General features: G+C 57.7%; 1 protein-coding gene across 1 annotated transcript; it reads right to left on the reverse strand.

Annotated features, from left to right (window-relative positions):
- Window positions 1-2,078: 2,078 nt before the first annotated feature.
- Window positions 2,079-13,151, reverse strand: MXD4 (MAX dimerization protein 4). The gene is made up of 6 exons (XM_003801127.2): window positions 12,918-13,151; window positions 12,726-12,825; window positions 9,607-9,636; window positions 4,022-4,136; window positions 2,931-3,093; window positions 2,079-2,558 (listed from the first exon to the last, which is right to left on the reverse strand). The coding sequence occupies exons 1-6, from the start codon at window positions 12,979-12,981 to the stop codon at window positions 2,401-2,403; spliced, it is 630 nt and encodes a 209-aa protein (XP_003801175.1). The 5' UTR covers window positions 12,982-13,151; the 3' UTR covers window positions 2,079-2,400.
- Window positions 13,152-17,184: the final 4,033 nt, after the last annotated feature.

Genomic DNA, 17,184 nt, shown 5'->3' on the forward strand with positions numbered 1-17,184 from the left:
GTTGCTTTCTGTAGACACTCTAACAGCCCTCTCTGTGGCCACTTGTAATGGCCTGCCTGTGCCAACAACAGGGAGCTGGGGAGAAAGAACAGATGTGGGTAACTCTTAGCACCAGCCCCCCACTCCAAGGGCCACACCACACACGCCAGCCAGGCCAGGGGCAGCAGCTGGCTGCCAAGTCCACCCAGGAACCACAGCCTGAAAAGCTACAGCTAAGCTGGCAGGAAAGTTGGCTGAGGGAGGCCACGACTGGTCACCCGGTTGGGTTCTGTTGAAGGTGGAGAGGGGGAGCTGATGCTTCAAGAATTGAGAGCATGGACTGTCCCAGGGCCCAGGAAGCAGGTTCAGCAATGGGCACTGGCCCTCCCAGAGGGCTGGCAGTGCGGGCATGGTGGGCAGGCTTGGGCCAGCAGGAGCAGCCCCTTCCAGTGGGGCCAGAAAGACATATCTGAATAGTCTCCCCAACCCCACACACAGCCTCCCAGCCTGTCTGCCTGCCGTCCCAAGTGCCTGCAGGGCAGGTTCTATGCCAGAGCTGCTTCCATGGGACTTTCTGCCTTGGTAGGCCACTCACTCAGGGTTATCCATCCACATGGCTGAAAATAAACATGCATTTTCCCCAAGATTTAGAAATTGGTTATCGATGCACCAGAGAAGGTGGTAGGCACTACTATGGGCCAGCCCCACACCCACCACCGAGTATTGCTGCATAGTCCCCAGGGACAAAGGACTTCAGGAATGCAAAGCTGCAAATGCCTCCTAATACCAGGCCTGCATCACCAGCGTCTTAGTCTGCAGCCATGTCTGAGACTGCAGCTCTCAACCTAGGCCAGAGGCAAGGGGTTCAAGTCAGGTAGCAGATGGGAATCTACTTTTCTGGGTAGCAAGCAAGCTCCCCAGATGGTCTGCTGTCCCCAGGCTGTACAGCAGGCCCCTGCCAGCTGCTAGGGAGGGCAAAACTGAAGGCCAGATCATGGTCCCTCCTGCTGGTGGCAGAGAGCTGCTATATGCCCAGGCAGGCCTGGCTGTATCACTCCTAGGAAGCCCAGATACTGGGAGGGGCTGTCCACTATGGGGAACATGTGGTGGGCAGGCCAGGGGCATCCTGTGAGCCACAGGGGACATGCTGGTGGGGAGACAGGGCCAGACACAGGACACAAGGCACACTATGACGACATGACAGAGGGACAGGTCCCTGAGATGCTGGGTTGCTCCCACCCCTCGGCAAACAAAGATGTAACAACGGCTAGGAAAATAGAGTACAAAAATCTCATACAGGAAACAGAAGCGGCACACGCTCAAGTCCCTTGGCCTAGAGTCTTTACAGCTTTTTGTTTTCAAAAATGTTTTGTTTGTTTTTTGGAAAAAGCCTTTCTGCCAGCTGAGGTGGACATGGCAGAGCTTGTGAGGAAGCCCCCAAGGGGGCTCCCAGAGCCTTGTCCAGGCTGCTGGGCTGTGCAGCATTTTATTTATTTGCTTCTTTAAAAGGGAGATGCAAATGCTCCCTGAGGATCCAGTGGTTTTAACTCACCAGCCTCTGCAGGAAGAGAAGCTCCCTGTCCTGTATAGACTACACAGGGCCACGTGGGCAGGTGCAGGTGAGCTGGGGAATGCAGGGGCAGCCAGGCATAGACTAGGGGCTAATATTTGCCTAGGTGACCCCCAAAGACCAACCTCCCTAGGACATGTGCCTTTTGGGTGGCCACATGCATCTGTGCATAAGCATGTACATGATCGAATGTGTCTATGTGTGTGCATGGGTGCACGTGACAGGCCTACCAGAGCAGGAGCCGCCCAGTTAGGGTGGCATGGCCCAGTCCCGGCTCCCAACAGTTGCAGGGCAGGAAGGCCCCTGTCCACCCACCTGCCTCAGATGCTCACCCAAGTCCCGCCCTTCATGGATCCCTCCATCCAAGCTTCAGGATCCTGTGTGGACCAACAGATAGATGGACAGATAGACAGACAGCCTTGCCTTCCTTCCTTCTTTCCTTCCTTCCTGGGTCCGATCCTTTCTCCTGGAATCCAGGGTTGGGGTCTGAGCTCCCTGTGGTGGTCAGTAAGCCCCTTACACGGTGCCCGCCGAGGTTTGCAGCAATGACATTTAATACTTCTGGAATGCTTAGGAATCTGAGAATAGACCGTGGGTGGCTACGCTGGGCTCCAGGACACAGGAACTGGGCCCTGCCTCTCTGCAGGGGGCCCTGCCCAGTTAGGAGGGGCGGGCGGCTCAGCAGGCCCTGACTGGCGAACGGGCAGAGGCGGCAGCCCAGGCAGCAGCTGGAGCTTCCAGAATGGTGCAGCAGTAGGCCTGTGGTGAGGCTGACGTCAGTCAAGGGAGGCCTGGAGGGCCGACACGCTTGGCTAGGCAGGCGGGTGGGCCAGGAGCAGAGGGCATGGGGCCTACGAGAGGCCTGGGTGGGCAGGCCGCCGGCAGTGGGGCCTGTAGCCACCGTCGCTGCCGCCACCACTCTGCAGGCTGTAGTGGTCGTCCACATCACTGCTGCTGCCAATACTGTCCAGCTCACCGGGGCCAAACTCCATGCCCTCTATGTCCACTTCTGAGGAGAACAGAGAGGGGTTGGGGTGAGGCATACACAGAGCCAGCCTGGACTCCTTCACTGGGAGAGCCTCTGTCCCCCGTTCTGGAAGCTCTGTCAATGGGTGTGGAGTTTCTACTTGGGCCTTGAGGCAGCAAATGCCAGCCCCTGAAGCATACTGCCTGGCCAAACCCAGCTCCGGCCCCAACGTGGGCAGATGGCTTGGCCTCTGTACCACACCCTCTACATCCCATCCCTCTGCATGCAAGTGGTGACAAGGAACTACGTAGGATGCTAGATGATGCCAGGATACCCTGTCGTCCCGACCCTACCCCAGGAGCCTCCTCTGCCAACCTCCTGGGGAGCTCCAGGAGGCCTGGGCTGTGTCCCCACCTTGCTCAGAGTCATCCGTGGAGACAGCAGAGCCCGTGCTATCTGTGCGCACGCGCTCCATGCTCTGCACCGACAGCTGCTCCAGGCGCCGCTTCAGGAAGCGATGCTCCCGCTGCAGCTGCTCCTTGATGCTCAGTGCTCGGCGGTCCTGCTCCTCCAGTTTCTGGGGGTGGGGCAGCTGTGAGTCTTGGCAGGGAGGGAGTGTCCCCCCATCAGGCGTCAGGCACAGGGGGTTAGGTAGGACAGGCTCCCCATCTGCCACACAGCCTGGCCAGGGACCATGATGTGCCCTGTCCCTGCTGCTCCCCCATGCCTGATGTGTGCCCCTCTTGGCCCCAGCCAGCCACACACAGGTGCTACCTCTTGGCCCTGTGCATCTCATCTGCTGACTGCCTCTAATGCCCCCAGCGGCCAGCAGGCCTTGGTCAAGCTGAGTCATGCAGGCTTGAAGCCCTAGGTCAGCACTGCCCAGCCTTCAGCTGGGACCTCTCTGGGAAGATGGCCTCGCCCACAGCAGCCCTTCTCATACACTCTCAGCCCGCTAGTCTTGGGCTTTAGCTTCTGCCACACCGGTACCTGCAGTGCTCCTGAGCCTGGCTGAGATACTGCCTGCTCTGCTTTGCTGTGAGGACCCCAGGGCTTTAACCGGGTCTCTCTCACAGCTCCTGCCACCCCAGCTGGAGGTGCAGGCAGACAAGCCCTTAGAGGGAATGGACACTCACCCTGGTGGGCCAAAATGTCACCAGATCCCCAAGGCAGGAGATCTTAGTCTAAAGGTCATAATAGGGCCACCCCAGGCAATATGTCCTTCAGCTCTGTGTCTCGACCCCTCTTAACGTGTCACCACCCAACAAAACCTGGTACAAGCCACACAACCTCAGCCCCAGAGCTCTGCTGCTCCCTCATCCACAATAGGGACACTTAGCAGGCACCTGCCAAGCAGCTCCCCACCCACCTTCAGGCCTTTTGGTCAAAGCACTGCCCTGTATGCCCCCACAACTGGGCGTACCCAAGAGTGCACAGGAATGGGCTGGGGTCAGCCAAGGCAGCCGGACAGGGCAGGGGCAGTGGAGAGGACGTGGCCTGCTCACCTTGATGTGCACCTTGGCACGCTTCAGGAGACTCAGCGTGGTATGGCGGGTGCTGTCAGGGCCCAGGGGCACCAGCTGCTTGAGCTGCTCCAGGTAGAGCCTGAGTTTGGCTCGTCTGAAAGAGCCAGAGACAGAACCATCAAGTGGGATGGCAGGCAAGGCTGGCTGGAGCAAGAGGTCTAGGGGAGGCAGGGGCAGCTAACTGGGCCCTGTAGAGCCCCTCACCCTGCTGCAGAGGCAGATGCTCCCTGGCCTGACCGGTGACTCCTCTGGAACCCTCTGGACGAGGTTGAGCCCAGACCAGCACAGTGCAGCAGAGCCTCAGAGCCCCAGCACCAGGCACTGCCCAAGAGACCCAACTAGCCTGCTGCCACACCACATCTGGAGTCTGCATGGCCAGGGAGCAAGGCAGGGGATGCTGGTCAGGGTGCACCAAGTCTGGGGAACTCAGACAAGATTTACATCCCCTCCCCCGCCTCGCTGTGAACAATGTGCTCTCTGGTCATTCTTGTCACCAAAGAAATGTGAGTCCATCCAGGTCACAAGAGCCGACGACTGGCTCCCTCCAACCCTGAGTTTGGTCTCCCTTTGGAAACTGCTTCACTTCAGATTTTGTCCCTTTATCCACCCAGATTAATCAATTTTTTCACAAAACTGGAGCACTCATATTCAGTGGCACTTGTTCATATGCTACAATCCTCCAGAATTTGTTTGTCATGAGCCTTAGAAGGGCCTGGGCTTTTTGCTTGACTGTCCTTGCAAAAGGACTGCCTTCCTGGCTGGTCTGCTGGCCTTAGAAGGGCAGGCTGGCAGTACTTCCCCCCACCCCCCACCAGCAATCTCTGATTGGGCCTGGACCTCTGGCACATCCACACCCCACCTGGCCCAGCACCTTGGGATACCAGAAGGCTTCATCACAGCAGAGCTCAGAAGCAGGCTGCCCAGGATGCTTGCAAATACAGGATGCTTTGCTTATGAGAAGTCCTTAACAGTGGAAACACCAAGTCAACAGGCAGCAATGTTTTTTGAGGCTTTTGGAAACCTGCTGCCCAATTGCCCTGGCATTGCCAATGCCTGCGCATACCATCTGCCCGAGTGGTGCTAACACTGAAAATCCCTACCTTGTCACCTCTGCTCTCAGCAAATCCAGTCTCCCCAGGTGGGAAGCAGGCATGACAGCCATTTCCTTTGGACAGAGGAGGAGCCTGAAGTCCAGAGGAGTGAGCAGCTGGGTGCAAGGAGGGCCTTTAGGGCTATAACAGCCCCGGTGCCTTGGGGGAGGGCTGCAACCTGGGGCCACTATCAGTGGCCTATATCCATACGGCACCCTCCACTGACAAAGCACCTTCTCATCCAGCATCCTAGCCCATGGCACCATGGGGCCTGGAAGTTCTTATGGTTGAAGCTAAATTAGAACTTCCAGGACACAGAATTTAGGAAAAACTTCCAGGATACAGGACTGACATTGGCAAGAAACTGTATGGAGACTGACTCCGCCTCAAGGCTGGAGAGTCTTCAACCCCTCCCCCATGCTCCACAGGCCTGGGGAGGGATCCCAGGCCCCCACTCCATGACTGCTGTAGTGCCTGAAACCTCTGCCTCCTTACCTCCCGTGGGGGTAGCACCCATCACCTATCACCCCAGGAACTTCATGGGCAGGCAACACTGAGCTAGGTGAGCGAATGGCACTCTTTCTGCCCAGGCCATGTCTCCACCATCCTGCAGCCACACCAGAACTAAGCTTACAAGTGGGAATACTGTCAGGGACCCTCCTTCCCTTGTCCACTTGCTACAGAGCAAATGGCAATTTCTACAACCCACCATTTAATTACATCAGCAGCATATGACCATGGTGGAAAAATCAGAAAACATAAATCAACAAAAAGAAAATAAATCAGAAGTACCCCAAAATTCCACCACCCAAAGACAGCCTCATTATCATTTTAGTGTATCGACATTGTCACAGCACAAATGTTAAGTGAAAAAAACTGGGATACGGAACCACATGTGACAAGTGACCCAATTTTGTTTAGAAAAATAAAACAGCAGACGCACACGAGAGACTCCACAGAACACAACGAAGCACAGGAAGCAAGTCCAGCTGACACGGCTGGCAACGTTTATTTCTTCAGCTTTGTGCTTTTCTGTATTTTCCAGGGTTTCTATGCTAAAAACCACAGATTACTATTACAATCAGAGAGGACATTTGTACAAGAAAGAAAAAAACATAGCTGAAAGACAAATAACAGGAGAAAAATACTTGCAATACATATAAAAGACAAACGGTTAGTATTCATGATTATCTTGAGCATGTACACATCAAAAATAAAAAGAGGGATACCTCCCTGTGACAATGGGCAAAAGACACAGACAAGGAAGTCGCAGAGTACGAACGGCTGATCTGACATACAAACCGACTCTGTAGCGCACATGTAGTGGAGGAAATAAAAACAAGAAGCCAATTTTCACCCTTCCAATCGGCTGAAAAGGAAAGGAGAGACTGGCTTTTACCCAGCCAGTGCAGGGGACAGCTCAGTTTGCTGGTGGGAGAGCAAAGGGACAAAGTTCTGAAGGGCTATTGGCCCACAATCCTCACTATCCATTGGCCATTGTCTCTACTTCCAGGACTCTGGACCTACAAAACTATCCCCTGGGGTATGCACAGGTCACACTCACCAAGTCACCACAGTGCTGTCTGGAGCTCCCCTCATGTTACCAGAGGAGCAGAGTGTGTCCAACTTGGGTGAATGGTATTTTTGCAGTGTTAGGTGAAAAACCAATTGAGGACATAGCAGATAGTAAGGTCTCCTTCCTATCCCAGAAACGTCAGCAGCTGTGTCCAGAAGCAATCCCTGGGGGTGGGTGCAGGGGGCACTGGAACAGAATACTTTATAGAGACCAGGACATAGACTTTTCTCAAGAGACAAAGATAGGCACTGTCAAAACTCCACCCCCCAGCAGCAGGCAGCCCAGGTTGCTGTGGCTCTCTGCCCTAGGCAGTGGCCGAGAGGGTACCCTGGGCCCAGGGCCTAGAACCCTCTTTGCCTCCTGAGCCCCAAGGCCCCACAGCCTGCGCCTGCATGGGCTCCCATTGAGCCCTCCACTGAAGCCACTGCAGCACCCTAGGCCCTCAGCCAACACTCTGTGGCTGTCCCAAGCACTCCAAGGCACTTTTAAACCCCACCACTTCCTGAGGGAAGACTGTATGGGCTTGAGAGGCAGAACCTGCCTTTGGGACCACCTGCAGCTCTGTCCCCAGGGGCTGACCCACTCCTTAGAAGAAGACCCACAGCTCCTAGCTACCGGGGTCCCAGCCAGCAAGGAAACATGCTGACCAGTGGTCCTAGGGGTGGTGCAGACAGGAGCAAGTGCAACTCCCACTCTCCCGTGTTTACCTGCATTTCTAGTTGCTACTAACCCCTGTCCCTTGTATGGTCCATGAAGCCTGCACGTGGCTGCCCTGCAGAGAGATGAGGCTGCCCAGGACCTGGACAATTGTTTCCATGCTTGGGAGGAGTAGGATGGGGCCCACTGAGGACTATGGACTGACCTCTGGGATTCTGGGATGGGCCCTGACACTTCAGGAAGTGCTGAGGGCCAAGAAAGATAGCCATGGACCCTCCCCATAATTGTGCTAAGGCCAAAGTGTAGGGCTCTGCCATAAGGGTCACCAGGCCAAGAAATGTATGGTGACTTTGACCCCCAGGCCTCAGGGTTAGCAGCCAAGCAGCCCTGCTGGAGCTGCTCACAGAGACATTCAGCTACAAGGGAAGAAGCAGGGGGCGCAGGCCTGGGTGGGCCTCAGGGTGGCCAGAGAACCTGCAAGGGGAAGTCCCAGAGGCCCAGTCCAGCACCAAGGAGGGGACATCTCCAGGGAGGGTGATATCTAGGGCCTGCCTCCCAGGGTGGCCGATCGCCCAGCCAGGTGCTTCCTCTCATCCTCAGGACAACATGCAGCCCTTCCTGCAGCCAGCAGCCAGGAGCCAGAAGCATCCGGCATCAGCAGCAGGCCATCCACAGGTAGCCTAAGCCCTAAGCTCTAGGCCTATGGGTGCTCAGGGCTGTTCGCACTTGCCTCTTGGCCAGCCAGAGCAGGGAACCCTGTGCTGGGCTAAGGGAGCCGACAGAGATACCAGGGTGCCCACCCATCTTCCCCAACTCCCATGTTTCACATCCCTGGAAGAGATGGCAGGGGCCAAGGCCGAGGTCAAGAGGCAGCTGCAGTGGTCAGAAACTGCCACACCCTTGCCACCCACCAGTGCCCAACAACATCTCTGTCTGTCCTCCCAGCCACCACATCCAAGAAGACTTCTCCAGAATACCCCCGCCTGACCTACCCAAGTCTTGGGTTCAGGTCAAGACCAGGCTGGTTTCCTCTGGTGTGGAAGCAACTCCAGGCCTGCCTGGTTTCCTCAGGCCTTGCACCTGCCCCCACCTCTGTCCCTCTGGGGAACCCCCAAACACACACGGCCAGTCCAGGAAGTGCAGTTCCTCAGAGAACACAGCGTTCTGCCCTTGCCCAGCTGCCCGCCCCGGCCAGCAGTCTGAATCCTGGGGGAGCGGAAGTTGGCACTGCTGTGGGTGCAGACGTGGGGGTGGGTGGAGAACTGGCCAAATGCCAGGCCTTCTGCAGCAGGCAGGGAAGGCTCAGCTAGTGTGCAGACTTGCTCTGCCAGGAGGGAAGAAAGAGCTGGCCCATTTCACAGATGGAAGCAAAGTCAAGAGGAGTGACTACTTGGCATCCTTCAGGGGGTCTCTCTGGTCCTGGCAAGGGGCTCCTGTCTTTGGTGCTGCCTGGCCCACAGAACCTCTGCACCCACACAAGCTCCTAAGATCACAGCATGGCATGTCCACTGGTACAGTTGGTCTGCTGCCTGAGCTGTTCAGGCCCGTGTCAGCCAGAGGAGGGACTCCTGGCCACATTATGTGCAGGGCCCCAGGCTGACTGAGGCAGGAGCAGAGGCCTCCTAGGTGGCTGTGTTCCCCAGTGGACCCAGCCCCACAATTGATGAGTGGCCATGAAGGGGGTTCACCTGAGTCCTGCCCTGGGCTACGGCTTCCCACCTGGTCCATGTGGCTTGGAACTGGCTGCCCTCCAGCTGCCCGTTGGACAAGACTGTAGTGTGGCTCCTTAGAAAGCAGACCCCAGAAGAAACAGGGGCAGGGACCATAGGGCTAAGGGGCCAGAGGCCTCAGCTCCTGATCAGAGCCCATCATCCGGAAAGCTGAAGATCTCCCAACAGGGCTCAGCCTCTCCAAAGCAGAGCGACCACCTCCTCCAGCAAGCTGGCCCTGACTGCCTCATGCTCCAAGGCTCTGTCACCACCTGGCTCTGACCCCCGAAGCTAAGCTCTTGAGTGCAAGCCCTGGGGCCCCAGCTACCTGCAGGATGATGCCTGAATACACACCCTGGCCTCTTTCTTTAAGGAGGACCTTTCCTAAGATAAGGGCAGACCTTGGCAGCACATTCAGTCATGCCCAGGCCAGGACAGGCAGGACACTAGGTTGCTACACCATCTCCTCAGCAGAGGGTGGGCCAGTTATGTCAGGCAGCTTGCCTCAGGGGTTGGGAAGATGTCACTTACCTGTGCTTTTCTAGCTCATTGTGTGAAGACCTGTTAGAGAGACAGAAAGACAGAGCTCACTGCACTGCCCAGTCACCAGAGCACAAAGGTCGACAGCTCTACTGGGGGATGGGGGGGGGTTACGGAGAGTGGCCAGGTGGGTATGGAACCCAAAATCACCCAGGGAGGTGTAGACTAGAGTAGATGAACAGCTGCTAGCCAAGGGCCTGCAGGTGCTGCATACTGAACCATGAGAACAGGGAAGCATGGATGTGTAGGCAGGTCTAGGGTGTCCAGGACCACCAGGCCACCTAGCAAGGTCTGCAAGAGCTCTGGGCCACAGGAGAATCCAGACCCCTTTCAGAGGCAGCAGGGGGCCCAGGGAGTAGCAGTAGCTAGTCCTGGGGCTGACCTATCCAGTGCCCCACAGTTGCCCAGACAGCCTCCCTGAGGCTCATGGTGTCTTTAGAACAAACGTGGGCTAGCACAGAGGAACAATGGCAGGTTGAGCTTAGAGCACAGAGGCCAGGCCCTCAGGAGACATAGCAGTCCTGAGAATAGGACCTGTACAGCTCACATACCTGCATGATCACAGCTCACTGGATCAGCAGGGACACCCAGGGACAGAGCAGTCTCAGCCAGGTCAGCCCACAAGCCGAGACCACAGGCTTCTGAGACCTGATGCTTGCTGGGCTAGTGGGCACAGGGGACACTGAGGCCAGCCTTCCTGCTTCCCTCAGGGGCTGTGCTCTGGGTGAACAGGATGCCCTGGCCCCAGGCTCAGTTCTTTGAGGCAGGGGCCCTGCCTGAAGCTCATGCTGCCTCTCTGGCCCAGTCAGACAAGGATACAGTATTAATACCACATACCACAGGAGGTAGTGTCACAGTATTTGCACTGGAAGACGAAAGGGTGGCAAGGTGTGTTCCCAGCTTCAGATAACCTCCCAGTCCAGGGAAACCCCAGAGGTCATCAAGGCCTCCCAGGCTGCTGCACATGTGAACAGAGCCTGGAGAGGCCCTGCCCCAGCCCTTCCTTAACTGAATAATTGTCATCCACTGCTACCACTCTCTCCTGCTCTAGGAATTTGGGATTTGGTGTCTACTGTCCCCATCCCTCAAGCCAGAGTGCCTGCCCATCTTATCTGCCTCCATCTCCTGCTGCAGCCAACAGGGCCCTGGGGTTGCCGGTTCCTGGGCCTCCCCATGTAGCCTCTGGGTTAGACCTCATGCTGGAGGCAGAGGGGCACTCCTCAGGTAGCCTAGGGGATGCAGAGGGGCCAGCCCTCCTACCCCCAGATCCTCATGGGTTCAGAAACCCCTGGGGCCTCTGCAAAGGAGGAGTGTGAACATGGGTCCCAGGAGCACCCTGTCTCTAAGGAGAGATGGGCTAGCCCTGGCTAGACTGGGTCCTCAGACAAGCACCTATCTGCTCACCTCAAAGAACCCAAGCCCTGCAAGGGAGCTCCTGGCCCCCTGCTCTGCCCCAGTTCCTTATCTGGGCTGGCTGAGGATAGCTTCTAGCACAGTGACCACCAAAGAAGAGGCAATCTATCAGCCTGGGCCTTCCTCAGGCAGGGGGAGTTGGGCTCTTCCTGGGGGAGCCTCAAGGGATATGGGCCCAGCTGGGGAGCTCTCCACACCCCTCACCAGGCCCCCCTCCCAGTCTCCATCCCAGTAGGTGTGGAAGGTGAGGACCCCACCTCAGGATAGGAGTCATCGGGGTGGACAAGTGGCCTTGGGCAAGTAACTAAATTGCTCTGTGCCTTAGTTTCCTGAGCAGTAGATGGCATTAAAAATGCCATTGCATCCTTTGGGCTGGGGCAGAAACTAATGAGCTGTGAGTGTGAAACAGTTGTGCAGAGAAAGCATTAAGAAAGCCTCATCCATGTCTCTGGTTGTCAGCCCTGGGTACCCTGGCCATAGGGCCCGAGTCACATTTTGGAGTTTTCTGCAGGTAGCCGTGATTCGCGATGGGAAGAGCATCAAGAGCCAGGTTTGGTCATTGAGAAGTCTCCAACACACAAATGTCCAACACACCAAATTGCCCCCACAGGGGGCCAGGGGCTGGAACTCAAGAGACAGGTCCCACCAGGGCAGCTGGAGACTCAACCAATTTTTGGCCAACTTAAGGACGCCAGGACGCCACAGAGATGGGTCCCTGTGCCAGCCTTTCTGTTTCCCAAGAACAGGCAGGCCACAGGAATGAGCCGCACCCTTTGCCAAGGGGCCCTGAAGCCCCCTGCAAAAGCAGCTCCCAGGCTGACGGCATGGAAGTGGCTGAATCAAGGTGGGCCCCCAGACAGAGTTAGGTGTGCCATGATCTTCAGGTGTGCCAGGAGAGTGGAAACTCCAGGGAGACCTCTAGCCTAAGGTCCTCACTCCCCTCCCAGGGAGGTGCACCACCCGTTGTTAGGGCTTCTGCAATACAAGAGGAAAGCCAAGGGCACGGCGGCGGCAGCAGCACCAAGAGGAACCCCCGTCCCAGAGCCTGCCCTCCTCCCCCCTAGAAAGGCCTCCTGTCCCAAAGAAGGGGACCTCGGCACGTGTGGCTGGAGTTTCACTGTGTCCGGAAGCTGGGCAGGCGCTGTGAGCACTTTGGGAGTAGTGGGGGCCCGGGCAGACCTCCACGCGCCTTCTTTGTCCAGGCTTCTGAGGGGGGTCTGGCTCTTGGGGATAGTTGGAGGGAAAGCCCACCCATCCGCGGAGAGAAGGAGAGAGGGCCGGCAGCCCCATAGTGCCCTGACTGAACCTGTTTCCCTGGATATCTGGGGCACCGGCCAGCGCCCACTGACAACTTTTTCCTGCCTGGAAAAGTCCAGAACAACTTGGGAGCGGGCGCGGCAGCGGGAGGAGACCCCGGGTGGCGGGCGCTGTACGCGTGGCACTGTTTACGCGAGAGGCCGAGGAGGCGCGGCCGCGGGAAGATGGCGACGGCGCGGGCGGGGCGCGCAGGCGGGGCTGCAGCCACGACCCAGCGCGCCTCCTCCTCCAGGCTGGCTGCCGGGGCGCCTAGCGGCGCGGCTAGGGCTGCGGGCTGGGGATCCGGCCCGGGAAGACTCTCCGAGTGGGGACGGGGGCCGCGCTTAGGGCCCCAGGCCGGGCCGAGAGGAACTGGCTTCGGGCCGGGCGGGGGGCGGTACCTGGTGTTTGGGGCCTTGCGCACCAGGCCGGCCGCCTTTGTTTTCTTCCTGGAGAAGTCGCCGTCGAAGGGTAGCACCGAGGCGTAGCCGTGCTCGGCCTCTGCGGACAGACGGCGCGGTCAGCGGGACCCCTCCCCCCCCGCGCCCCACTGCCCGCCCGCCGTCCGGCGCACAAAGGGGCGCGGGCGCTACCTCGGTCCCTGCGCTCTAGGTACTCAGCCGCCTCCAGCAGAATCAGCAGGGAATTCAGCTCCATCCTCCTGCTGGAGCCGCCTGCGCGCCCCGGGACGGCGGCGGCCGCTGCCCGGCCCGCTCCGGCCGGCTCCGCTCGCCGCCGGCCCCGCGCGCCCTAGGCACCACTTCCCAGACTCCGCGGACTCGCTGTACGCTGGGCCGCCACCCTCTGCCTCAGGCCCTCAAATTGACACATAAGGCGAGCGGCAGCCGATGCAGCCAATAGGAGCCGTTATTCTGGCTCTGGGGGCGGGCACTAGGCTGGGTCAGGGGCCAATGGGGACGGACCGAACGCCTGGGGCCGGGCCGAGAATGTTGACAGATGCGAAACTCTGTCCCGATAGGCCCGCCGCGGTAGTAACAATTTAGGAGCTCAAGCTTAGCAACAGCACGTGGTGGCCCGGCCCCCGCGCTAGCTGACTGGTGGTCGCCGTGCATGTTAAGTAGGCACTGCACGCTGATTGGGCCAGAACACCTATGTAAAGTAGGGCTGCAGACCAATGGCTGGCGGCAGGGCACGCAGCCAATGAGGGCTCCGCGGGCGGACGCGTTGCCGAGAGGAAGCTGAGCGCTCTGGGGACTGTCAGCGCCGGCTTCCAGGACCGTGGGGACATGGGGACATGGGGCGCGACTGGAGCAATCCCCAGACTGGGCGTGGGTTCGCCGCGCCGTCAGTCCGCTGGAGCTGTGCACACCACTCTCAGGAACCTGTGCCTGGAGTCAGCAGCTATACAAACTCCGCAGGAAGACGGGGCCTCGCGTCTGCTCGGGGGTCTTGCTTGGGGCTGCTAGCGACTCCACTCCCCACTGGACAAAGAGTGGTCCCAAGAAAGGCTGAGCGTGGGGGTAAGGGCGCAAACCGTTTGAGCCTAAAAGCAGGCCTCTGATATTATCAGTGGGAGACTGAGGCCCAGAGTGGGAGGGGTCACTCAGAGCGGCCCAGTAGACGCCAGGGCTGAAGAGGGGCCCCAGTCCCAGAGAAGGGGACAAAGATCCGCCGCCACAGGCAAGAGGGGCTTCCAAGATTGGAGGGCTGGGTGCTGTGTCTGTGCTGAAAGGCTGGGACATTCCCAAGGGCAGGTGCTGTCCCTTCTGGCCAAAGATGCTCTTTTCAGAGAGAGAAGTCGCCCTACATAGGCAATCAAAGAGGCTGGCCAGGAGGTGCAGGCGCTAGCATGAGCAACCCTCTCACTGATTTTTGAGATCAGTGGCCTGGGTGTTTTTGAGGGTGGGACCAGCAAGCTGGAGAGTTTTGTGGCATAAGGTGGAAAGTTCGAAATGTGTGTGAGGCAGGCTGCTGCCAGCAAAGTAAAACAAAAAACGATAAAAGCTCTGTACTTGCAGCCCCAGACTGATGTGAACACCTCCCGAGCCCTCATGTGTATCTCTGCAGGCCCTTACCAGTGCTGAAACCGCCCCATGCTTCAAGGACTTGCCAGGATCCCCACCCCCCCATGCAGTAGGATGAGATTAGTGCTCCCACACCACAGACCAAAGCCACCTCCTGGCCCAGCTGTCTGATCTGTGAAGTGGGACTAAGAATACTGTGTGCTCCCCCAGAGCCCTGTGGAACCCACAGGGACAGCCCTGCATGGACGTTAACCCCCTTGATGTCCACAGGCTCTCTGGTTCCTGCCCCAGGGCCAGGGCAGAGCCCTTTACAAGAAGTCAGCACTGAGGCCTTCTGGGTTAGTCTGCCCAGAACTGTGCAAGGTGGAGAGGGGTGCCCAAATCTGGGAGGAGTAGAGTGCATTTTGGGCTCTGAGTACTCAGGCTCTCCATCAAAATTGCTCCATTCCTGCTTTGGCTGCCCAGTGGGTTGCTGTGTCCCCACTGGGCACAGTGCCCTGCCTCCTCCCTGCCATGGGGCGAGGGGTTTATTCAGTTCCACAGCCAGCAGGGTAGGTGCCCAGGTGTGACTGTGGGGAGCCACCTGCCAGCCTGAGATTTTAGCACTTCCCAGGTACCTGAGGGGCATGACCTTGCCTGGGACTGTACATGGGGGTGCCACTGCCTGGGGAAGTGTGTCAGAGCTGTAGGGAACTGCCAGGAGCTGCACAGATTGAGGGGCAGCCAGGGAGGCACCACAGAGGCACCACAAAGGCTGAGATGCAGCAGCTGGGCAAGTCCTGGAGCCAACTTTGACCTGGCCTGTGTGGCTGTGGCCCAGCCTGGAGGCCCCCAGGGGAGATCGGGAAACCACTGCACCCCAGGGATGTGGGAAGTACATATAGGTGAAGCGCTGGTATCTCCTGGGGCTGGCTGGGCCTCTACACCCTCAAGCCTCAATGCGCCCCCCCCAGGATGGGCAGATGCACCCAGGATGGGCACAGGTGCTTGTGGAGCCCCAGGGATAAGGCTGAAGAGGGAGAGCACATGGCTTGGGCTGGCCAATTGGACCCAAGCCCTGCAGCGGGTGGGCTACCCCAGACCCATTCTTAGGAAGGTCTGTAGCAGGGTGGCAGCATCTCCTGGGAACCTTTCCTGGGCCCCAGCTGGACCAAGTACCTCCTAACCCACTCCTTCCCCCCTGCCAAGCCCTTCCTGCCCCTTCTCCAGGGGAGCCCATGGACAGAGGGGAGGAGCAGACATCCCTAGCCTTCTGCCCAGGGAAGCCCATTCCCCCCACTCTGTTCTGGCAGGGCTGTTTCCACCCTCACTCTTGAGACACTTCCATTCATCTAAGCCCCCAGGGCCCTATCCTCCAAGCACCTATCCCACTTTCCCTGGAGTGTTCTCCCTCACTGCCTCTGTGGGGAGCCCAGTCTTCCCCATCCCAGCTCAGCCTAGCCCAGCCAGGGCTCAGGAGAAGGGCAGGGCCAGAATCCAGAAGGGGCTTCTCTGATTTGGGGTGGAAGGTCAGGGCTGGCACATCTTCAGTCTGCCCTAACTTGCCTGGGTTTCTTTTCCCAGTCCCAGCTGAGCCCTGACTCAGCTTCTGCAGCTGTAAAATGAGGGTGCTCTGACCACCTCTGGGGCACTGGGAGGAGGGGGTGAAGAAGTCTTGGTTCAGTCTGGAAAAGGCTGCCTTACTTCCCTCCCCAGGGTCCCATGAGGATGTGGAGGCCCTCAGGGGAGTCTGCTCCCCAGCCCTCCCTATACTTACTGGGCCCAACTTCCTATCTCAGGCTCAGGATCACCAACATCCCTGTTGGCTTATCTTTTCAGGGTGTCCCAGGGGCAAGAGGTTGGTGAGGCCCATCCTCCTCCAGAGTCTGCACATACTGCCAAGATGATTGGGCCCTAACCCCACCTCCTCTCATCTTTGCCCTCCCCAGTCATTGGGGTTCCCAGCCCCACATTCCAGGCAGAAGGTTGCCCTGCACACCTCCTCCCCTAGTCTGCAGCCTGCCTCTCCTCAGACTGGGGCGGGGGGTGGCTGTTATGGGCAGGTCTGGGTCTGGAAGATGGTCTCAGTCATCAGGTACCAGAAAGCCACAAGCAGCCCATTACATGCTGACCCCCCCATAAGTCTTGGCTCCTTAAGGCCCTCTGCACTGAGAGGCCTGGTGTATAGTAATGCTGGAGGGGGGGGTTGTCCTGGGGAGTTCTGACACTGGTTTCTACTCCCAAAGATACTCTAGAGTCTAGTCCGGCCATAAAAAGTTGGCCAACTCAATCTGTCTGAACCTCAGTTTCCCCAGATATAAAATGGGGGTACAGTGAAGTATGCATGAAAAGCACTGGGCTGGGTATAGTGGATGCCTAGAAAGTGGAAGGAACCTTGAAATCAGCTCCAAATCAACAAGTGGTCCCAGCCCTCGACCCTACTCACAGGGCAGTAGGGCCTCCAGGAGAAGGGGCCTGCCCAGTCACAACCGGTCATAGCAGTCTTGGTCAGAACCTAGGGTGGAGCCCAGGCTGACCTGGCTGGCTAGTCATGGGCACCAGGCCAGGTCTCCAAGAATTTGGGGACCTTCCAAAAGGTCTGACACTTAGGAAAATGCTGTCTCCAGAATACAAAAAGAAGACAGCCAATTCAAAATGCATGAAGATGTAATTAAATACCAACATAATGTAATGTCAACATTATTTTTAAACTTAAAATAAGAAAACAGTTCATTATATTTGTGAAGAGTCCATGTGGGAGATTTTTTTCTTACTTTACAAGGTTTTCCCTCTATGACCCCTAGACAATTGCTAATTAAATGAATTTCTTTTTTATTTATTTATTTATTTATTTTTTTTTTTTTGAGACAGAGCCTCAAGCTGTCCCCCTGGGTAG

The sequence above is a fragment of the Otolemur garnettii genome, unplaced genomic scaffold (genome assembly GCF_000181295.1).
Source record: "Otolemur garnettii isolate 467f Iridium unplaced genomic scaffold, OtoGar3 scaffold00198, whole genome shotgun sequence".
In the NCBI taxonomy this organism is placed as follows: domain Eukaryota; kingdom Metazoa; phylum Chordata; class Mammalia; order Primates; family Galagidae; genus Otolemur; species Otolemur garnettii.

Coding starts and splice junctions, on each gene's coding strand:
- MXD4 (XM_003801127.2), bottom strand. CDS start 12,981: ATGGAGCTGAATTCCCTGCTGATTCTGCTGGAGGCGGCTGAGTACCTA. Junction 9,637..12,725: donor CGCAAGGCCCCAAACACCAG/GTACCGCCCCCC, acceptor TCTCTCTAACAG/GTCTTCACACAATGAGCTAG. Junction 2,559..2,930: donor CACGGATGACTCTGAGCAAG/GTGGGGACACAG, acceptor TGTTCTCCTCAG/AAGTGGACATAGAGGGCATG.